The sequence below is a fragment of the Diabrotica virgifera genome, chromosome 2 (genome assembly GCF_917563875.1).
Source record: "Diabrotica virgifera virgifera chromosome 2, PGI_DIABVI_V3a".
In the NCBI taxonomy this organism is placed as follows: domain Eukaryota; kingdom Metazoa; phylum Arthropoda; class Insecta; order Coleoptera; family Chrysomelidae; genus Diabrotica; species Diabrotica virgifera.
In genome coordinates this window covers 142576324-142601294 of record NC_065444.1, presented here as the reverse complement: position 1 = coordinate 142601294, position 24971 = coordinate 142576324, and the positions used below count along the sequence as shown (strand labels likewise).

Here is a 24971-nt window from a genome sequence, read left to right as displayed (position 1 = left end):
AAAGGTGAATGTTATACTCTAGGGCAGCGTTTCCCAACCGGTGGGTCGCGACCCAGTAGTGGGTCGTGGACGGATTTTAAGTGGGTCACGGTATGGCTCTTACAGTAGCTGTGTAGCGTACAGTGACCTTATTTTTTTCTATCATCATGGGTGAGGGATGGGTCGCGAACATGAAAAAACATCAGAAGGTGGGTCGCCAGACATAAAAGGTTGGGTACCACTGCTCTAGGGGTATCATAATTCTGACTGTTTTTTTGTGTTATTTTTTGTAACTTTGTTTAAGTTTTTAAAAGATCATTAGAGATATATTGTGTTCGTGTATCATGTGTTGCATATGTATTGTGTATGAGATTATTAAGATTTGTTCTGCGACTTCCTTTACTCCGCTATTGTTGGTTGCTGACTTTTTATTTTAGTATCGGTAACCAAAGCTCTGCTACATTCTGCTGATGGGTTAAAAAAACATTTTTCTTCGTTAAGTAGGATAAGGGCTGCTTTTTTGACTTTTCTCTTTTTCATGTCTATTTTTTTTTACTCATTTATGCATCTTTTCATTGTACTGTGTGCTCTCTATCATAGGCATGTTTGCATATCTGAGATTTCTCAGTCTCTGATCTTGATATATGTTTCATGCTGGATTTCCCTAGCACTTAGTGGTTGCGCACACCATGGAACTTAACATAAAAATTAGACTCACCATACCTATCAACCAAAATATAGTGACATATTTTGGACATATAACTAGAAGAATAGAAGGCGTGAAATGAATGGTAGTTGAAGGCAACGTAAAGAGCAAAAGAGCTCCAGTACGATGGTAGGACCAAATAAAGGACATGACTGATTACTCGTTCCCCAAGGCAAAACAACACTCACAAGAAAGAGATAATACTCACAAGAGAGAAAAGATAATGATTGCACAATTCGACATCAAGCGTCACCATGAACACCACGATTTTTTTGTGACTTTTGTCGGGGATCCCATAAACCAGGTTCTGTTTCGAACACTGTTAAAAATTCAATTATTTTCTCATTACTCCACTCCATTTTCGTAGAATAGTATGTACCTATTTCACAAAACAAATTACTCTGATGCGCTGCAAGCTAGAACTTGTTGAAACAGTGCAAGTGTAGCCACAACAACGCGATAAGTAACGGAGTAACTCCTTTGTAGTGTCGAAAGAAACCGACACCCGATCTATCGCCTAACGTTTAACGGCATTAATAATGGCATTAACAAATTAGCGCGCTAAGTCATGGCTACACCTAACGCGTTAGTCAAATAACGCGTTAATTAACGACATTAGACGTTACTGTGGCCCCAACATTAGAAGGAGCAAAGATAGAGAAGGAGGAGGATAATATCTAGGTCAAATATGTCAAGTTTTGAAGAGACATAAGTACGTTACATCTAAATTAATAATAAATTTAGTTTATACAATTTTCCCAGAATATTTAGAATAATGTTTTTTGAGAACGATTTCCAGAGTGGAAATGGAAACGTCAAACAATAGTTAATTAAAAATTTAATTTTCATTACACCAATAATTGTGGGTCAATCCTTTATAAACATAATACTTAAATTAGGCATGCCACAAGAAAACAGTTTCAGAACCTTGTTTCAGAATGAACAATTTTTGCATTTTTTTTTTTCGTTCAGGCTGCTAAATAAAATCTCAGTTAATCGAACTGGTTCATTTCGAACCGTAATTTCTGTCTAGATAAAAATTTATTTAAGTATTTTATTAGCTGTAAAAGAAATGCATCTAAAATTGAAACATTTCGTTGGCCTGTTCTTGAATAACTAAAAATTAAAACAAAACAGAAAATTTAAATCGAAATCCACCAGTCCATTTTTCAGTCAATTATTGTAGTATCAAAGAGATTCTTAAAACAATCTGAAAGAGGCTACATTTAATTACCAAATGAGTCTCATTTTCCAAAACATTTTTCTCCAAGTAGTAGTTGTTTTTTTTTTTCAATTAACAATTTCCTAACATTTCACTATACACACAACCAAACTTATTTGGAATCACCATATATTTCAAAGCAATATTTATTTCTGTTGAAAAAACTTGTTATTGTTACGAAGAATAAAGGTTTTTATTGAATATAAACAAATCGATAAGACAATCAGATAGTACAGCTCGGTACGGTATAGATTAATTGCTTGAGTTGCAAATTGAACGAAAATAAATAAACTAACTTTTGTGTCAAAAAACGAAAATATGCCTTATATGGGGTTATAGGACTTACAACGGGGAAAGATTATTGGTCTTGTGGAGCAAGTAATGTTCTCAGAGGGACATAGCTGCAGAACTAGGCGTAACACAGGGCGTTCTGTCCAAAACCTATGCTAGGTAACAGGAATTAGGAAAGCTCAAAAATAAAGCAAGGAAAAGCCGCCAAAAAGTAATAACGGCTCGCCACGATCGTTTAATTGTCCAATCAGCTGGAAGATACCCAACCATTTCTCACTTGCAGCTCCAAAGGCAGCTTTTGGAAGCTAAAGGTGTAAAAAGTATACAGCAGTAGATAGTTATGGATTCTTGAATTATCCAGGCAGCACAAGATTAATCGCCTAAATTGGTGTCTTCACCACCAAAACTGGAACATTAGGAATTGACAAAATGTGATATTGCCAGAAAAAGCCAGGATTTGTGTAAAATCAGATGACCCATGAAATCGTGTACTTAGAGGTCGAGGAAGACAAGCAAAACTGTCAGATCTGTTCACAGAATATTAAAGGGGAAGTGTAATGTGCTGGAGAAACATTGTGATCCGTAAAAAAAACACCTTTAATTTTGTTTGCAGTGGCCTTCTTGCTCACCCGAGCTAAACCTAATAGAGTGTTTGTAGGATATGTTTAAAAGAAAAATTAGAGGTCGCGGGGACAATTCACAAAACACCGCACGGCTAGTACAAGCTACTCTTGAAGAATGGAGCAACCTACCACAACAAAATGTTGATAATTTGATTAGGGGCGTGCCCACGCAAATTGAAGCTTGCATACGGACTAGAGGTGGTAACACTGACTACCAAAAAAAAACATAAATAAATAAAAATAATTTAAACATTATTCGTTTTACATTGAAATTTTTTATGCTATTGACTTGAAATAACTAGTTTCAATTTGTTTTTTAAATACTTTATTGTTTTATTTAATTATTTATTGCTTTAACTATTGCTTTAAAATAAATATTGTTTGACTTCGTGTGTTCGTTTTTTTTTAAATTGGCACGAAATAATAAGAAATATCAGATAATTCCATATAAGTTTGGTTGTGTATACATGTTTTAAACGACTTTACGAATCTCTTTGAATTTCGTTAACAATAAGAAGCTAAAGTTTTCGCATTACAGAGCACACCATCTAAAAACTTTTCTAAACGTTTCTCTAACTCGTTTTGTGGATTTTGGTCCTGGCCTAATAAGTCTTGCAAAATGGAAGGGGATTATACCCTAATGAATAAAACGATAGTTAATCTACTCTTTATAATAATTTCTCTTTCTTTAATAGAGGTTTTATGGAACGTACCTAAATATCGAATACCTTATCTTTATTCAATAGAAGTTTTGTGGAACATAACTAAATATTGAATTGAGTAAGTTACTTCTTATCTCTGATATATTTTTGTTTTTTAGTTTTATCTACCTAGTTTAAAATATTTTATATGATCTGTTATCTATTCACTCTTTCTGCATACTTTTATTATTCAGTATTTAATAATTAATGATTTAATACTTTACTATACAATTAAAACATGAAACACAATTAAAACTAATATACTACACAAATATTAATACACAAATACTATATAATACTACATTTTCTTTTTATGTAATAAAAAGTTCTTTAGTTTTGCAGCTGCAGCATGCAATAAATTGGAAATTCAATGTAGTTAGATGAAGCAATTGACTATTTTCATACTAATTCTGTGCTTTTAACAAAACTATTGTAATTAATTACAAGCCTAAAGCGTTAGTATAGAAATAAAATGGTTTTAATAAATACAAATATTTCCATTGTATACGTATGTCCAACATACGTAAAAGTAATATCATTAATTTTTTAAAATTTGTATGTATATCAAACGATAATGATTAAAAAAAAACGTTATGTCAATAACTTTTCACCCTTCCATTTTGCAGTACGTACATAATTAACCGTCATTTAATTTTGTTTTTCATCTTAAATTAGATATCAGTCTCAAGGGGCAAATGATAACACATATATGCAATAACGAGTATTTGGATATAGTATTTGGATAAAGTATATAAAAAAACGGAAGCTAAAATTCATAAGGGCAACATTTTGCTAAATCGTAACATCTTTTAATAAATATGAAAATTTTAAATTTAGGTTTAATTTTAAATAATATGTTTCAGTAACAAACAACTTGTATCTAATAAAAAAACAGCCATAATGTTTTTGTATTTCGAGAATAAAAGGCAAACAACTTGATACACGAAGAAAACATGATTCTAAAAGCAAGACCTTTGACTCGAAATGTTGATAAAAAAGATAGGTAATATTAATATATAACTAAAGAACGAGAACATCTAAAATTGCGTGAGATATCAATAAATTGAATAATAAATAAAGCAAGCCGATTATTTTAAATCTAGGAACAAAAATTATAAAGAATTTATTAACTTACAACGAATAATTATTTTCGATATTTATATGATCGAATATCATTTTAGATTAACAATATAAGAATGAAAGTAAATGATAAGTGAACAATCATCTAAATTCTAGCATAAATAAACATCGCTGTTATCTTAATCTCAAAAATTAATCGACCTCAAGTTGGTAGTTGCTGATATACCTATGCTAAAAATAAAGATAATTATCACTCAGTTATATCCCAAAACAAACTCGGTAGAAGCCAGTTGTATGTATCGAAGGTATTTATTCATTAACTTGATTCTAGTTCAAGGATTCAAGGCTAGTAATGCTAGCATTGCATTAGATTGTCAAATTTACTTATGTGTGAATAAATAGCGATAGTGAAGAACATTTTCTACTTATAAAATCACTAGATTTAAAATTTAAATTTACCTAATTTTATTTACCTAGTCCAGGGAATAAGGTTTTTCTCGTGAGACTAGCCAAACGACAATTTGTGTTGTATAGTATGGACCTCTGTAATAAATGTTTTCTGCAGTCGTTTCATTGAACTTTTAGTTTTCAAAAAATTAAGGTCAAAAAGATTTTTTCGTCTATCGGCAAAAAGTGAAAAATTTGAAACAAAGTACCCCGCACAAACCTTATGGAAATTATTTCCCAGTGGATTTAGTTCATACTTTGGGAAAATACTCATTGAAACATCCTGATGAAAAGTTATCATGGGCAGATCTCGATCTGATGGTGGATTTTTGAGATATAGAGGCACAAACTCGGAAAACTATAAGATTTACCGAGTATTCCAATTCCCGGAGTTTCTGGTTATCTGGCAACATGTAGAAGTTAGAATCAAAGAAACGTACTAGCAGTCTAGGACTTTTTCCTGGCTATCCAATGGCGACCTTTACTTTGAGCTTGACCTTGAACTTCAAGGTCATCCCAAAGTCACGCGTTCTTATTCGAGCGGGAGCCCATGTTTCTAACTGCAACAATGAATAGAATGAATGTATCTACGTTTGAATATGACCTTGAAAATAATGGTTAAGATTATTGGGTTAATGGGTTATAGATTCCAAAGTAATGTAATAGAAGTTTAAGATTTTTCCACGGCTTAACGACACCGACTTTGAATTTGACCTTGATTATGACATTCTTGATCGTATCAAGGTCATGAGAATTTTTATTCAAAACGGGTTATATTTTTGACTCTGAAAAAGATGATATATCCTTCGTTCGAATAGAACCTTAAAAATAAAGGTGAATATTATGCCAGTTTCGTAAATCAACGTTGACTTCTTCTTCTTCAGCCTATTTGCATCCACTCCTGGGCAAAGGCCTCCCCATGAGCTCTCCACCCTTCTCTGGTTTGTGCTATTAGGTGCCAATTTCTCCACCACTTCGGATTTGATGTCGTCTAGCAATCGTTTTGTGTTCCTCTACTACAACTGTGTTCACGTCGTCTATAATGTACAATGTTTCTCGTCCACTTGTCGTTCTATAACCCATTAACCCAATAACCTTGACCATGATTTTAAATGTCATATTCAAACGTAGATATATATCCATTCTATTTATTGTTGCAGTTAGAAACATGGGTTCCCGCTCGAATAAGAACGCGTGACTTTGGGATGACCTTGAAGTTCAAGGTCAAGCTCAAAGTAAAGGTCGCCATTGGATAGCCAGGAAAAAGTCCTAGACTGCTAGTACGTTTCTTTGATTCTAACTTCTACATGTTACCAGATAACCAGAAACTCCGGGAATTGGAATACTCGGTAAATCTTATAGTTTTCCGAGTTTGTGCCTCTATGTCTCAAAAATCCTCCATCAGATCGAGATCTGCCCATGATAACTTTTCATCAGGATGCTACAAAGAGTATTTTCTCAAAGTACGAACTAAATCCACTGGGACCTAATTTCCATAAGGTTTGTGCGGGGTACTTTGAGATTAAGAAACTTATAAGAAGCCATATAAACATTTTTTAAATGAAGTTTTCTAAATGTTTATATCCCTTTTTGTTGCTTAGAAAATTGCAAAACAAGTAAGATATGTCGGTTTTTTATAAACATTATTAACTTTTTTCAAAATGAACATACATATAACTTTCATATTAAATGGAATCTTGCATACTGTGGTGCTTAAAATATGCTCAAAATTTCAAAACGATCGGTCAGATAGTTTAAAAGTTGTTGTATTAAGTCAGAAAATCAATCATGAAGTTACAGTAATTATACTGCGAGCTTATGAAAGAAGAAGGTTTATCCTATCAATAATATTAAAAAAAATAAAGAAATATAATTTTAAAAGTATTTTTCAGGAAAATGATGTTTTTAATATCTGCTACTGTTAGCTTATGAACGAAGAAGGTTTATTATATCAGTATTATTAAAATAAAATGAAGAAAAATAATTTTACATATTGCAAAATTATTTTTTAGGAAAATTATGTTTTTAATATCTATAAGGCTTGCATTTTTTTGACAAAAGCTTAATTTGAAAGAACATACTTTAAAGTTGTAATGTACCAAATTCGAAAATTCTTCTTTCATAAGCTAGCCGTAACTTCATGATTTTGATGTTACAAAAAAAATTAATTTGGGATAAACAAATAGAATAACTTTTAATCTATTTGACCGATCGCTTTGAAATTTTGAGCATATTTTAAGCACCACAGTACCCAATATTTCATTTAATATGAAAGTTTTTCGACCATTTTTAAAAAAAATTATTAGCATTTATAAAAAACCGACATTTCTTATTTATTTTGCAAGTTCTCGAGCAATAAGTAAAGATAGAAACACTTACAAAACGCCATTTTGAAGGGTTTTATATGGCTTATGTTTCTTGCCCTGTTTGTTTTAAATGCTTCACCATTTGCTAATAGATGAAAAAGGCGAAAATTTACCGTTTTTTTGACATTAATTTAATAATAACTAATTAAGTAAGTCCAAAAAATCAACCGCAGAAAACAGCAGATTCTTGTTGCAGAACTCCATACTATGCAAAAGATGTCGTTTGTACTATGTTGTTTGTCTGGAGGGGTTAGTGTCACAAACAGGGTACTTTTTTGCTTATTTCCCTGAACTAATACTGCCTACCACTTCATAATTTGAGATCGTTTACGATTTAGTAACAAGCCGCCCTGGAGCAAACAGCAAGCGCTATAACTAAAATCTACTTTTCTAGATGAATCAAATCACATCTTAAAAAAGCTATAATTAAAAGAAAAACAGTCCGATGCCCTTTTTGTAAAACCTCTCCTTCCATTTCGTATAATTGTTTTAACTTAATTACTTTGTGTCAAACGTCGTATATAAACGGGACTCGATCACAGATTGAAAACACATGGTCATTTTGACTAGCGAGACGTCCAACGGATACTTCTACTCCAAATGAAAACAGTCTTCTCGAAATAATTATGAGGGGCCCTACCGTTGTGGAACCCCATGATGGCGGGGAAATCTACTTCTGAAAATTGAAATAGGCAGTTTACTAACTAGTAGTGTGCATGGGTACTTGTGTCGTCCCTGCTATAGGTTGTAAGGAATTCGGTATAACTGGCACAGGCTGTGGTATCGTAGTCAATATGGGGATGGTAGTTAAGGTGGGAAAAGTGTGCGCAGGACTGCTGTGACCCGAAGTCGATGTGGTGTGTTGCAATGATTCTTCAATTAGGCTGGCTATTTTATCACGGTCTATCTGAAAGAAACAAAAATATTGGTAAAATAAAAGATGACTGAGATTTTGTTTCAGAATAATGCTTCCACTATGTGCTTGCACATTTCGATTTCATAAATCTCGTCAGACCACCTCCGTAAAAGCACTGAACTGGACATAAATCTCTCATTTTTCGGTGTAATTATTAAAATACTTACAAAAAGGTACTACTAGCACTATATCTATGTATGAACCATGTCAAAAAAGCCGGGAACTAAAAATCTGGATTATTATCCTCTGCGCCTTTTAAGATGTAAATATAAAGCAGAACAGAGTGATGAATTAATCGACAAGGGAATCTAAAACTGCATTCACGATGTGACGGATAAGATAATTTTATTGTATAGAGTACGCCAATGTATTAAGCAAAACGTTTTTTTATGTAGTCTTTGACAGTATAAAAGACGAAACGGAAAGACATTTGATCATTCTCGGTGCGTTGAACTGAGAGTAATCAACAAGGTATAATAGGTCAGTTAAGAATATATCCCGACCATATTCCGAACCCTGTCGTCTTGGCGAGCTGAGCGATTTCGACGGTTAACAAACCCCATCCCTTACGAGAGCTGATCGTAGATCCTTACATGTCTTTCCCCATGGCTAGTTGAGCGAGATGTCTTCTCCTTATACGTTACATTAAGCAATAAATAAATGCAATTCCTAATTCACTCGATGGTCGTTTAGTTTCTTCATTCGTGTATCAAATATCGTCACATCGGCCCGAGGTTTACGAAAGTCCGATATGTAAATTGTAATTAACATTGTAAAATTGGGGTGTAACGCTAGTTCGCCTCCACGTGGTGCACCCTGGGTAACGCTAAATGAACTAGCAAAATTTGGCGGTAGACAAACGAAAAAAAATTCCTGCCAACATCACAGATCACAAACAGAAATCTTATCTATACGTAAACATACGGTGGGACTAGAGATCTCGGACCGTGTATCCAAGTCTGTCACCTTAACATCGAGGGCATAAGCAAAGCAAAATGTCAAGTGTTGCAAAAAATCCCACACGATAACGACATTGACCTGGTTGCCATACAAGAGACCCACACTGAAGACAAAGTCCAGCTTGATTTAAGGGGAAAGATACCTGGCTACGATTTACTGGGAGCCACTTACGATAAACATTACGGCGTCGCAACCTATATTCGCAGCAATATAGAAAATTGTTTCCTGCTTTCTGCTTCCAATGAAAATAATATACATGAAGTGGTCACCAAAATTGGAGAGATTACCGTAGTTAACATATATAAACCTCCAGCCATTACAGGGAACCCATAAGTGCTAAAGACTCATCCACATCCTACTATATACATCGGCGGCTTCAACAGCCACTACGAAATGTGGAAGTACACCACGAATGGTGAAAATGGGGAGGCACTAGTAGAATGGTCCGAAGAGCAAAACACATATCTAGTTTTTGATGCTAAAGACAGAGGAAAATTTAAATCAGCTGCGTGGTGAAAAAAATATAACCCAGACCTATGCTTTGTCTCAAAAGATACCAATGACAGACCACTAACAACTACGAGAAGTGTCCTTGCAGACTTCTCACATACTCAAAATCGTCCTGTGCTTATCACCATCGGAATATACATCCCAATAATTAGATCATATCCTCGACCCAGGTGGAATCTTAGAAAAGCAAACTCGAAGAAGTTCTCTGAACAACTAGACCGGACCTTGAGCTGAGTCCCTCCAACCAGCAAACATTACGAGAGATTTGTTGGTGGAGTAATAAGCGCTGCCAATGAAACCATCCCTAGGGAGTATCGCAAAGAGAATATGTGCCCGGATGGACTGAAACATGTGAACACTTATACGCGCAATTTCTCGAAAGTGCCTGTCGAAAACCCTGTCGAAAACCTTGCCTTCAAAAAATCAAGCCGGCAGGCATGGTCCCTGTTGTGGTAAATTGTAGGGCTGACCAGCTGGAATCCAGAGAGTCTAAAATGTCTCCTAATAAGGTTGCCTCCCATATAGTATCTCTATCCAGAGGTCAACGAGATCGAACACATACTACCAACGTGAAAAGAGACTTAAGGGCATTAAAACAAAGTTAGCAAAAGGTGTAGAGAAGAAGTTGGTAAAAATAACAAGCACTGAAAAAGAGAAATTATTAGTATACCTAGAAATAATATTAGTAAATAAATAGAAAGATTAACAAACGAGTTAGAACAAGTCTACACAAGCTAATAACCTAAACAGGCAAATTCTATCTAAATAGAACTTGCAATGAAAAGTACCTGTAATTAAAGTAACAATTCGAGGTAAAACAGTAATAGAATATTTGTTGTAAAAACAACAGAGAATTTCTTACATTCGGACAAGTACCGAAATGGTAACTATTAACTCTGAAAGAGAATAGGTAAGGATTTTGGATTGCTAAATAATAAAACCTAAGCTTTGTGGAAAAGCTCCAGAAGGTCTATACGTGACGAGCGCAGACGACTGAATGGAATGCTGACGAAGCATTCCTGCTGACTGAATCAAGCTGACAGCAGGCAACCGGGGTATCCTATGCCCAAGCCACGCAAGCCAAACAAACGCCAAACACCACAGCGATCCCCCAAGACGAAGCCGACCTAGTCAGAATGGTAACCAACATAGTGACTAAGGTAGTCCAAGAAGTCATCCTAGGCACCAGGCAGAAAGGGGATACTTGAGGATAGGCTCCTGGAATCCGGGCGGCATATCAACAAACCAAAACATTATGGACGAACTCGCCAACAGATACGAGATGGACATCGTAGCAATACAGGAAACTAAGCTTACCAACAACTTCAACCTAAAGGGTTTCCTGGGTACGATGTATATAGGAACGACCTCACAAGAAGATCAGGAGGAACGGCCATCCTAGTTAAGAAGGGAATTAAACACACAAGATTCACGACTCCACCACTGGTAAACATGGAAGCAACTACAATAGAAGTAAAAATGAGACAAGGCGCAGTCAGAATAACATCAGCCTACGTAAGACCGCAAGACCCACTAATGGACGATGACCTAGATGCGTTCCTAAACATCGCCGAAACATCGATAATAATAGAAGACCTAAATGCGAGATCCGCAAACTGGAACGATAGAGCTACGAACAGAAACGGACGACTACTAAACAACTACTTAGAGAATAACGAAGACACAGTGGCAATGGGCCCAGAAGAACCAACCCATTTTCCAGGAAATGGACTTCCCACTCACATAGACATCGTTGTTGCCAAAAACCTAGGACTACAAGCAGAACTACTCACCCTAAACGAAGGAACAACAGACCACAACCCCATTCTACTAGATGAACATGGGAAGAAACAAACCCGCCGAAAAGAGTAAAAAAGAAAATAAAGTGGACAAATTACAAAAGATTAGTGAGTGAAGGAATAAATATAGTGCCAGTTACAAATAACCCACAACAAATAGAAGAAAAAGTCCTAGAGCTAGAAAACATCATCCAAGAAGCAATTAGAAACAGCACAACAGATGAAGTCGAGATCCACACGGGAAGGTTCAAAGACATACCACAAGAAGTACAAGACTTGATAAGGAAAAAAACAGAGCGAACAAATAGCCAGAAGAACAAGAAACCGAGTAGACAAAACCTGGGCAAACACATTAAACAGAGAGGTCAAAACGGCTCTTCGAGCAGCGAAAAATGGGATAACTACGTACAAGAGATGGAGGAACTAGACTCAAACATGAAAAATGTTTGGAAGCTCCAGAAAATAATAAGAAGCGATAGAAAACCCATTCCCCATTACGTGGACAAAACGGCATGGTATATACCATAGAAGAAAAAGCAGAGGTGATGAGGTCCACACTCTAAAGAGAATGCAGGTTAAACTACCACCCAGACGAGGACGTAGACTTCATGGAGGAAGTCGAAGAGCAAGAAGAAGTAAATTAAGATTAAAAACGAGGTTAAGGTTAATAAACAGCAAGCATCATATTACCGGTACTAACATACGCATCTCTCGCATGGGGACAAGTATGCAAGACACACAAAAAGAAGATACAAGCGGTTCATAATAAAAGCCTATGAGAAGCAGCCAAAGTCCCGAAGTACGTCGCAGAAAGATTTCTGTTCAGAGAGCTACAACAGGTGAGAGTCACAGAAATGATGACAGACAAGGCAAGGGTCAAATTCGCGGAGCTGGAGCACCATCCAAGCCCCATACTGCGAGAGATATTAGGGGTATGACGCTTTCCACCGATGGAAGCACAAACGTCCAAACAGCAAATAGTGGAATAAAGTAAAGAAAATAAAGTGAAATAAATAAAGTAAATAAAGATAGACACAAAGAATAAGGTGAAATAAAATGAGATAAAGAAAAATAAAAAAGTAAAAACAAAAGTAGTAGATAGTTCGTAGCTCGAAACCGAATGCCGAAGAAACACGTAACACAATCGTAGGTCCAACACCCCGATCATAAATAAAGTCAGCCCACAAAAACATATAAAAAGGCGCAAGCCACCAAAAAAATATAAAAAACAAAAAAATACTTGAGCACCAAGCCATTGGACCGAGCCTCGTTGGGCTTGGTACAATGACTTGGGGCCCAAGTAAGCAATTTTTAGTTCCGCGGATAAGTAATTAGAAGATAAAGGCATAAAGCGCTTCACGCTGGCCTAGTTTTGAATTCGATTAGGGCACCGCATTGGAATCTTATTACCCAGGATTCCATTGTGAAGAGTATTTGGCTACGATAGTTGTGCCCCTATCGCGCATCAGCGTGCTATAGGGGGAAAGGGGTGACCTGGAGCAATGGAGCGAGGTGGGGTGATCCTGTTTTTACTCGGGTTAAAACACCTCGCCCCAATGAATTGTTACACCCGAATGTACTTTTTCGATAGGGTGGACATCTCTCACAGGTCGGGTTAAATCAAATTGCTGCTTGCTTGCGACAATAGTGCCCATTAAAATCTGCTCTTAATAAAATTAACTATTTAGCGAGTTCATTAGTAGAAAAAAGGACACTTGGTGTGATTAAAAAACTGATATTGATTGAGTGCGATAAACAGGATTATAAGCGACCCCTTCTACTGCGAAACTTACAACTAAAACCAGAGACTAAAACCAGAGAAGTGTCGACACAACAAATCCCACCTCCGCAAAAAGTTGTAGAAAAAAAATTGTTCAACGTTGCATCAGATAAGTACAATTTTAATAACGTTTGTCTATATGTTATAGTCAAAGTCCGAATTTCAGGCACTCCTAGGTTTGACTAGGCAATCCTCAGGTCTGACTGACGATCTTAGTCAAAGCCCGAAGTAAAGTTACAGTTTCGGCCTTTGACTAGTCAAACCTAGGAGAGACTAAGTTGGTCAGGCAAAGGTCGAAATTTAATTTTATGAAATCGGGGTTTGACTAGTCAAACCCCGATCAGCTATTAAAATGTCGTAATTTGTTAGATTAGGTTTAATAAAACGTCATTTTTTAATTTTAATGTTTATTATTTTTATATTGTTGTAATTAAAATTAAAAAAGTGTTTATTCTCACATGTTGAGGCATTATGGCATTTGGAGTTGCACAATACGTTAGCGTTAGACATGTTACACTTTTGAAGAGCATTTTTTATTGCAGTAGCATTTTATAAAGCCTTGTCCTCCAAATTTACAATCTTTTGTACTCATTTCTCTTAGAGACAGCTTGACGTCTGCAACATTTTCGAAATTAAGAAAATTCTCTTTGCATTCTCTTATTTGATTTCTTGAAACATGTTTGTTTATTGTTCCGTATCCCGTACCAACTCTATATAAATCGTCAATTGTTTTATCTTCTGTGATACTCAAAATATTTTGAGCATCTCCTTTGGCTCTATCAAAGCTGGGGATAGGTATTGTTACAGTTATTCCGATCGAAATTGAAGTAATTTTTTTTTTTCACTTAATTGTTTCATAGTATTAGCACAGTATATAGAGGTTCCACAGTAAAACGACTCCTCTGTCGGCGCTTTGATCTCAAGAAGTAATACCGGCAGTACGCAATTGGTAATTCACCAGTAGTGGATACGGGTTTTCCCTGTTAAAATCCGTACGTTTCTATGCGACTAGCAATGCGAGAGTGGGGCAAAAGCGACTAAGAACATTGCGTGGTCGCCATGCGCGACTACAGATTTTACTTCCAATTTTTCGGAGAGTGGTTCTACTGTCCCTCTTTATACTGTGGTATTAGCCTGGACACGAAGACCTTCAATCGCCTTTCCTATTTTTATTTTAATCTTTTCTGCCTGTGTAACAATACCTATCCCCAGATTTGATATAGCCAAAGGAGATGCTCGAAATATTTTGGGTATCATAAAAGCTAAAACAATTGACGGTTTATATACAGTTGATACGAAATACGGAACAATAAACATTATTTTTTCAAGAAATCAAATAAAAGAGAATTTTATTAATTTCGAAGATGTTCCAGACGTTAAGATTACGAATTACGGAAACATAAAAATAATAAACAATAAAATTAAAAAATGACCTTTTATTAAACCTAATCTAACAAATTACAACATTTTAATAACTGATCGGGGTTTGACAAGTCAAACCCCGATTTCATAAAATTAAATTTCGACCTTTGCCTGACCAACTTAGTCTCTCCTAGGTTTGACTAGTCAAAGGCCGAAACTGTAATTTATTTCGGGCTTTGACTAAGATCGTCAGTCAGACCTGAGGATTGCCTAGTCAAACCTAGGAGTGCCTGAAATTCGGGCTTTGACTATAACATATATATAGGAAAATCAAACAATCAGGATATTGCCCGTTTACATCCACTTACTTTTGCGGACATCTTGCATAAAACATTGAACATTCCTAATATTATTGAAATTAAAGCCATTGGAAAAAACAGAATTAAAGTTTTGTTAAGGTCAATCGTAGATGCAAATAATTTGGTTAAAAATATAAAATTAAAACAAAAATGAATAACCATTTTCAATTTCGTTGCAAAACGAAAACACAGCCGAACCATATTCTAGTCCAATCAGAGAGTGCTGCAAGCACCCCTACCGGTTTCGAAACTTATTAGTATCTCATCAGGAGGCACATATGCTGCTCTCCCTGATCCAACCAAAACAAACCCCAGCGTGCAGTCCCGGATTGCAACGAACGAAATGGCATAGATGCCCTAGCGGCAACTGCTAGCAAAAAGACTAAGTTTTCACTCTAATGGCATATAAAATAACATAATGCTATTCTACATCCCACCAGAATGAAAACAATGGGAACCTTCTCTGGTTACACCTCCGAGGCTTCTACAATTTGCAAGCCATACGGATGCTGAGACTAAGGAAGATGAGGGAATTCTACAATTTACAATTCACGTCCCATCTGCTCAGCGCGGTAAAGTTCCAACGAGAGTGGTTCCCTTCATACTTCACACAGAGTAAATGTAAATCAAAAATGAATAACCATTTTCAATTTCGTTGCAAAACGAAAACACAGCCGAACCATATTCTAGTCCAATCAGAGAGTGCTGCAAGCACCCCTACCGGTTTCGAAACTTATTAGTCTCTCATCAGGAGGCACATATGCTGCTCTCCCTGATCCAACCAAAACAAACCCCAGCGTGCAGTCCCAGATTGCAACGAACGAAATGGCATAGATGCCCTAGCGGCAACTGCTAGCAAAAAGACTAAGTTTTCACTCTAATGGCATATAAAACAACATAATCACCTCATCTTCCTTAGTCTCAGCATCCGTATGGCTTGCAAATTGTAGAAGCCTCGGAGGTGTAACCAGAGAAGGTTCCCATCGTTTTCATTCTGGTGGGATGTAGAATAGCATTATGTTATTTTATATGCCATTAGAGTGAAAACTTAGTCTTTTTGCTAGCAGTTGCCGCTAGGGCATCTATGCCATTTCGTTCGTTGCAATCCGGGACTGCACGCTGGGGTTTGTTTTGGTTGGATCAGGGAGAGCAGCATATGTGCCTCCTGATGAGAGACTAATAAGTTTCGAAACCGGTAGGGGTGCTTGCAGCACTCTCTGATTGGACTAGAATATGGTTCGGCTGTGTTTTCGTTTTGCAACGAAATTGAAAATGGTTATTCATTTTTGATTTACATTTACTCTGTGTGGAGTATGAAGGGAACCACTCTCGTTGGAACTTTACCGCGCTGAGCAGATGGGACGTGAATTGTAAATTGTAGAATTCCCTCATCTTCCTTAGTCTCAGCATCCGTATGGCTTGCAAATTGTAGAAGCCTCGGAGGTGTAACCAGAGAAGGTTCCCATTGTTTTCATTCTGGTGGGATGTAGAATAGCATTATGTTGTTTTATATGCCATTAGAGTGAAAACTTAGTCTTTTTTTATAAAATTAAAAGACCAAAACTTAGTAGCGTATGTCCCCAACCATTTACTAGAAATTAGTGGCCTAGTACAAACGTTATTTTGATAGTACGTTTAATTTTGGAATTAGCAGTGGTAAACTATCTGGAATTAAATTTTTAAAAGTAGTTAGTTTAACATAAGTTAAAGTGTTATCCAGTCTGTTTGGTGAATTTGGCTCCAGAAAAGTGCATCCAGGCCTGTGTGTTATTAAATTCATCGTATTGCAAGGTCAGATATATTTACATTATTTACATTAATTATCTATCACTCCCACCGTGCCAACTAGTCAAACCTGCGCTAATTGTTTGAAAGCGATCGATTGAAACCAAAAGCGGTGATCGAAAATCACCCTTCAATGTGATGCCTGCAAAAGAGGAATTCACCTAGCATGTATCGAGCTTCGCCAAGACGATCGCATAACCAGATGTAAGGTGCGAGGAATTAAAATTATTTGTAACGGCTGCTCAAGCAGTATTGAAGCGTTTTCAAATTTAAAATCCATTCTTAAGGAATATAATGATGATTTACAATTAAAAATTAGTCAAATAGATGAAAAGGCCGCTAAAATTTCAACGAAATTCAATGATCTAGAAATTAAATTATCATCCGCTGACCAACATTCGTCACCACAATTTGCTGAAAATATCACCAATGAAGCCGTCGATCGTATTAATAGATAAAAAAGTGAAAATTTAGGATTGTATGTATCTTTTGCTTCTACATCATACAAAATTAAGAAAAAACGGTTTGTCAAAAAATTAAAAAAGTATTAAGGGGGCAAGCCCCCTTATGACGTACGGGCATGAAATCAGAGTTATGCCTATTCCCAGTCCGGTAGAATACACGTGTAAAATTTCATAAAAATCTGTTGAGCCGTTCTCGAGTTATAAATTGTGTAACTTTTTTTAAAAAAAAAAAAAATTATATATATATATATATATATATATATATATATATAGATGTAAAATATTTAAATGGCTATTAAAAAATAACGGTTGAAGATAAAAAAAGTGAAAATTTAGGATTGTATGTATCTTTTGCTTCTACATCATAAAAAATTAAGAAAAAACGGTTTGTCAAAAAATTTAAAGAATATTAAGACGTACGGACATGAAATCAGAGTTATGCCTATTCCCAGTCCGGTAGAATACACGTGTAAAATTTTATAAAAATCTGTTGAGCCGTTCTCGAGTTATAAATGGTGTAACTAACATAACTCGACTTTCTTTTATATATATATAAATATATATATATATATATATATATATATATATATATATATATATATATATATATATATATATATATATATAGATGTAAAATATTTAAATGGCTATTAAAAAATAACGGTTGAAGATAAAAAAAGTGAAAATTTAGGATTGTATGTATCTTTTGCTTCTACATCATACAAAATTAAGAAAAAACGGTTTTTCAAAAAATTCAAAAAATATATCAGGGGGGCAAGTTCCCTTATGATGTACGGGCATGAAATCAGAGTTATGCCTATTCACAATCCGGTAGAATACACGTGTAAAATTTCATAAAAATCTGTTGAGCCGTTCTCGAGTTATAAATGGTGTAACTAACATAACTCGACTTTCTTTTATATATATATATATATATATATATATATATATATATATATATATATATATATATATATATATAACAAAGGAGCACTCGTAAGTGTAGGGTTTTATCGGTCAAGTGGGTGAAAAAAGAGACAAAGAATTCAGCTACTTCATCTATTTATTGAAGACGTTTCGTCTACTGCTCAGTAGACATCATCAGTTCATCTACAAAAAGAGTGGTATAAGAAACAACATCCAAAAGAGAGGTAAAAAAGCACTAGCGTTACCTTAAAAAGACATGTAGCAAAAGATAAGATGTACATAGTAAAAAAACCTTATCCATGAACCAACGTAATGTAAAAGTATATAACATTTAAGTGTATAGTTAATATTTAAAAAACCTTAGTACAGCCAAAGACAAGACCATGTGGTAACAGTCACATATAAAAAGCAAGTGTAAAAAAGCCGGCTTGCTTTTTTAAAGTCAAGAATGAACCAAGAAAAAACCAGATTCACACTTCCAAAAACTTAGTAGTATTTAAACATACTTCATTTTAACTTTAGGTAACATCATTAAATAAGTAGAATGCTAATATGCAACTTTGAAAATTTAAAGTTAAATAGTCACCAGCAGGTCATCCGAGCCCAACTGACACACAAAAGAAAATGGAGTTTGAATTATCAGGTGTAAACTGACATCTCGCCAAGAGGCAGGCAACCTTTAAAAGATTTATAACAAAGAGTGACAGTGCAGCGCGGTAAAATTTAAATTGATGTAATTAAAACAGTTATATAAGTGTTTAAAAAGTGAAAGTAATATTAAGAAGTAATCAAGGGATGTACCTTATACCTCGTAGACAAGAATCACAGTTTAATTTAAACAAGTGAGGGCACTTCACACAATTATATGGAAAAGTGCCTACGTTAGTACTGGTAATCCAGTTAACTAACTAATATATTAGATAGTACAACAGTATAACTCCCATATATCGCAGCTCAAAAAGCAAGAAAAAATATGCAATAATTTAAGAAAATTTATAAATCAGTTTAGCAAAATGTAATTTAAAATTAATATCAATAATGCAAAATTTTATCATATGGAAAATTTTAAATTGTTCAATCTATTAAGTAAACTGTTATTATCAAAAAAAGTGCGAAAAGCTTGAAAAAACCACCAAAAACTTTTTTACAATAAAATAATTTAAGAGTAATAACGTCGACTGATTCCGCAAGATCAATATTAAAGAAGTGGGAAAAGCCTGAAAACCACAAAACTTTTTTACAATATAATAATTTGAGTGTAATAATACCAACTAATTCTGCAAAATCAATGCATGGTATATTTGACTCAAGTTACTGATGTCAGTTCTCTTGTTAAGTACATTAGAGGTTTTTAATATGAAACACATCTCTAAGAACTGTCTTTTCGACAGGTTGCGTTCATTGCAAAGGATCTTGGCTTCATCAAAGTCCACCTTATGTTTTGTATCTATTGCATGTTGGGCTAAGGCACAAGTTGGTTTTTTCAAATTGATATCACTACGGTGTGAAATTAAACGTGATTTTAAAGCTCGCTTTGTCTGCCCTACATAACATGCGTCACATTCAGCACAAGGTATGTGGTAGACCACATTCACTTGTTCCAAAGGGGACAAGGGTGTTTTAGTCTTAGAGAACAAATTTCTGACTGTTCTTGCGTTCTTAATTGCAATCTTAACAGGAATATTATTATTTTTATATAGTTTAATAAGTTTATCAGTAACCTGAGGAAAATAAGGAAGTGAAGAAAACTGGGAAACAGGAGTCCCAAGATTAGTAGTAGGCAGAATTGTGATGTTAACAGTATTATTCGATATTGATCTAAGTTGGTCACCATTGGGTATGTCGTTCAGAGAAGAACCGTAGCTTTGGGAAAAAAGAAATTTATTGATCAGGGAGGAAGGGTAGGAATTATCTACCAATATACTTCTGAGTAGCAGAAGGGATTCCCTTCGATTAACCGGATGTGTCAACCTATGTAGCCTACAGCTTAAAGCTTTAATAAGATTTATTTTATATTTAAAAGGATGACAAGAATGGTAGTTGAGAAACCTATTGGAGGCCATTGGTTTCCTATACCAACTTGTACAAAGTGTGTTATCTCCACTTCTAGTGACACGCATGTCCAAGAAGGGGATACTATGGTTGTTGGGGTCCTCGAGTTCACATGTGAACTGCAAATGAGGATCAAACCCATTAAAGATGGACAAGGTGGCCTGAGTCTTGTCTGGTGGTAAGGCTAGTAATAGGTCGTCCACATAACGTTTAACAAAAGGAACTTGAAAATCTAAATAACCCAGACGGTCAGAAACTAAATCATCCAAAACATAATTCACTAGGATGGGTGAAATCGAGGAACCCATTGGTGTCCCAAAAATTTGTAAATAAAATTTGTCGTTGAAGACCAAAAAATTAGTGTCAAACACTAATTGGAGCAATTCTGCAAACACTTCCCAGGAAACTGGAGAATTAGGTTGGATAATATTCCAATGATTTCTTAGTGAAGTAAGGACACTAGCCAAGGGAAGGTTAGTAAAAAGTGAAACTACATCAAAACTCACCAAAATATAACCATGTGGTAGCTTAAAGTCATTAATAAATTCACTAAATTGAAAAGAGTCAACAATGTTGTAATCATTATTGTAATTATAAGATTTTGACAAGATATCAGTCAAAAATTTTGCAATATGTATGTTAGGTGAATTAATTGAGGAAACAATAGGCCTCATGCTCAATGTGGGCTTGTGAATTTTGGGCAGACAATAAAATCTTGGAGCATAACCATCATAATTATGTAATGACTTAGCTAAAGTTTGATCTATGATCTTAATATTTTTTAAGTGAGTAATGAATTTATTAATTTTGTTAGAAAATTTTGAACAGGGGTTTGAAGTAAGAGGTTGGTAGTACCTAACGTCATCTAACAATGATTGACTGAGGCTGATATATTGATCTTTATCCATAAGAACAGTGGCATTGCCTTTGTCACTGGTGAGAACGAGAAGATTAGGGTGGGTTTTTAAAAACGATACCGTTTCCCTATAAATCTTATCAATTTCAGATATGGATTGCCTAGGGCGGTTGGTATAATTCAACAGAATGTTATTAGAAGATGACCTTAGGGAAAGAAGATCAGCATTGTCTGCATGAGACAATATATTTTCTACATCTGCAAGGGTCCTACTGATTGAATAATCTTTGAAGGTAGGTTCCAGACCAAATTTAGGGCCCAATGATAATAGCTTTAGAATATTTTGAGGAACATCCACATTAGAAAGATTCTTTATCCAATTAGGATTAAACGGAATTTTGTGGAAGTCTGGTGCACCCAATTTATCAAGCTTACTCTGTAGATGTAAAATAGTTTTTTTATAAACGAAATTAAATTTCTTGTGTAAAGAGGTCTCAAACCTATCTAACAAAGATGCAGGTAAAGTGTGATCTAAGAAATCAGTGACATTATTTATTTGACCAAAAATGAATTTAATATCTGAATGAACCTTCGATATATGGAAATTAAGTAATCGTGCCCTCACCTGTCTATTAAGAGCCTGGCTCCTGCGTTGGAGTGTGTGATCGTGGGTTCCTGTGGTAGTAGTAAGTATGTTAGAAGTGGTGTCTGTGATAAATCTTGGAATTTTCTTGGTTCTCCTGCACTCTAGAAGGAAAGTTCTTCTTGCTTCAGCTGTAGCCAGTTTTTCGGTCAGATTGGTCCATCTCTTAAGCTTTTTCACTGGTAGTTCCCCATGGATGCGCCTGGTATTAGCGTAAAAACCCTCTGTAACAGAAGACATCATAAAGGAGTACGACCGTCAATTCCAATATAACAAAGGAGCACTCGTAAGTGTAGGGTTTTATCGGTCAAGTGGGTGAAAAAAAGAGACAAAGAATTCAGCTACTTCATCTATTTATTGAAGACGTTTCGTCTACTGCTCAGTAGACATCATCAGTTCATCTACAAAAGTTTTGCTACATGTCTTTTTAAGGTAACGCTAGTGCTTTTTTACCTCTCTTTTGGATGTTGTTTCTTATACCACTCTTTTTGTAGATGAACTGATGATGTCTACTGAGCAGTAGACGAAACGTCTTCAATAAATAGATGAAGTAGCTGAATTCTTTGTCTCTTTTTTTCACCCACTTGACCGATAAAACCCTACACTTACGAGTGCTCCTTTGTTATATTGGAATTGACGGTCGTACTCCTTTATGATGTCTTCTGTTACAGAGGGTTTTTACGCTAATACCAGGCGCATCCATGGGGAACTACCAGTGAAAAAGCTTAAGAGATGGACCAATCTGACCGAAAAACTGGCTACAGCTGAAGCAAGAAGAACTTTCCTTCTAGAGTGCAGGAGAACCAAGAAAATTCCAAGATTTATCACAGACACCACTTCTAACATACTTACTACTACCACAGGAACCCACGATCACACACTCCAACGCAGGAGCCAGGCTCTTAATAGACAGGTGAGGGCACGATTACTTAATTTCCATATATCGAAGGTTCATTCAGATATTAAATTCATTTTTGGTCAAATAAATAATGTCACTGATTTCTTAGATCACACTTTACCTGCATCTTTGTTAGATAGGTTTGAGACCTCTTTACACAAGAAATTTAATTTCGTTTATAAAAAAACTATTTTACATCTACAGAGTAAGCTTGATAAATTGGGTGCACCAGACTTCCAGAAAATTCCGTTTAATCCTAATTGGATAAAGAATCTTTCTAATGTGGATGTTCCTCAAAATATTCTAAAGCTATTATCATTGGGCCCTAAATTTGGTCTGGAACCTACCTTCAAAGATTATTCAATCAGTAGGACCCTTGCAGATGTAGAAAATATATTGTCTCATGCAGACAATGCTGATCTTCTTTCCCTAAGGTCATCTTCTAATAACATTCTGTTGAATTATACCAACCGCCCTAGGCAATCCATATCTGAAATTGATAAGATTTATAGGGAAACGGTATCGTTTTTAAAAACCCACCCTAATCTTCTCGTTCTCACCAGTGACAAAGGCAATGCCACTGTTCTTATGGATAAAGATCAATATATCAGCCTCAGTCAATCATTGTTAGATGACGTTAGGTACTACCAACCTCTTACTTCAAACCCCTGTTCAAAATTTTCTAACAAAATTAATAAATTCATTACTCACTTAAAAAATATTAAGATCATAGATCAAACTTTAGCTAAGTCATTACATAATTATGATGGTTATGCTCCAAGATTTTATTGTCTGCCCAAAATTCACAAGCCCACATTGAGCATGAGGCCTATTGTTTCCTCAATTAATTCACCTAACATACATATTGCAAAATTTTTGACTGATATCTTGTCAAAATCTTATAATTACAATAATGATTACAACATTGTTGACTCTTTTCAATTTAGTGAATTTATTAATGACTTTAAGCTACCACATGGTTATATTTTGGTGAGTTTTGATGTAGTTTCACTTTTTACTAACCTTCCCTTGGCTAGTGTCCTTACTTCACTAAGAAATCATTGGAATATTATCCAACCTAATTCTCCAGTTTCCTGGGAAGTGTTTGCAGAATTGCTCCAATTAGTGTTTGACACTAATTTTTTGGTCTTCAACGACAAATTTTATTTACAAATTTTTGGGACACCAATGGGTTCCTCGATTTCACCCATCCTAGTGAATTATGTTTTGGATGATTTAGTTTCTGACCGTCTGGGTTATTTAGATTTTCAAGTTCCTTTTGTTAAACGTTATGTGGACGACCTATTACTAGCCTTACCACCAGACAAGACTCAGGCCACCTTGTCCATCTTTAATGGGTTTGATCCTCATTTGCAGTTCACATGTGAACTCGAGGATCCCAACAACCATAGTATCCCCTTCTTGGACATGCGTGTCACTAGAAGTGGAGATAACACACTTTGTACAAGTTGGTATAGGAAACCAATGGCCTCCAATAGGTTTCTCAACTACCATTCTTGTCATCCTTTTAAATATAAAATAAATCTTATTAAAGCTTTAAGCTGTAGGCTACATAGGTTGACACATCCGGTTAATCGAAGGGAATCCCTTCTGCTACTCAGAAGTATATTGGTAGATAATTCCTACCCTTCCTCCCTGATCAATAAATTTCTTTTTTCCCAAAGCTACGGTTCTTCTCTGAACGACATACCCAATGGTGACCAACTTAGATCAATATCGAATAATACTGTTAACATCACAATTCTGCCTACTACTAATCTTGGGACTCCTGTTTCCCAGTTTTCTTCACTTCCTTATTTTCCTCAGGTTACTGATAAACTTATTAAACTATATAAAAATAATAATATTCCTGTTAAGATTGCAATTAAGAACGCAAGAACAGTCAGAAATTTGTTCTCTAAGACTAAAACACCCTTGTCCCCTTTGGAACAAGTGAATGTGGTCTACCACATACCTTGTGCTGAATGTGACGCATGTTATGTAGGGCAGACAAAGCGAGCTTTAAAATCACGTTTAATTTCACACCGTAGTGATATCAATTTGAAAAAACCAACTTGTGCCTTAGCCCAACATGCAATAGATACAAAACATAAGGTGGACTTTGATGAAGCCAAGATCCTTTGCAATGAACGCAACCTGTCGAAAAGACAGTTCTTAGAGATGTGTTTCATATTAAAAACCTCTAATGTACTTAACAAGAGAACTGACATCAGTAACTTGAGTC

General features: G+C 35.3%; 1 protein-coding gene across 1 annotated transcript in view; it reads right to left on the bottom strand.

Annotated features, from left to right (window-relative positions):
* Positions 1 to 6431: 6431 nt before the first annotated feature.
* LOC126880251 (nuclear receptor-binding protein homolog) overlaps positions 6432 to 24971 on the bottom strand; it is an 842193-nt gene continuing 823653 nt past the window's right edge. The window contains exon 9 of the mRNA XM_050644017.1: positions 6432 to 8322. Within this exon, the coding sequence (XP_050499974.1) occupies positions 8116 to 8322 (207 nt within the window). The 3' untranslated portion in view covers positions 6432 to 8115. The remainder of the gene's footprint in view (positions 8323 to 24971) is intronic.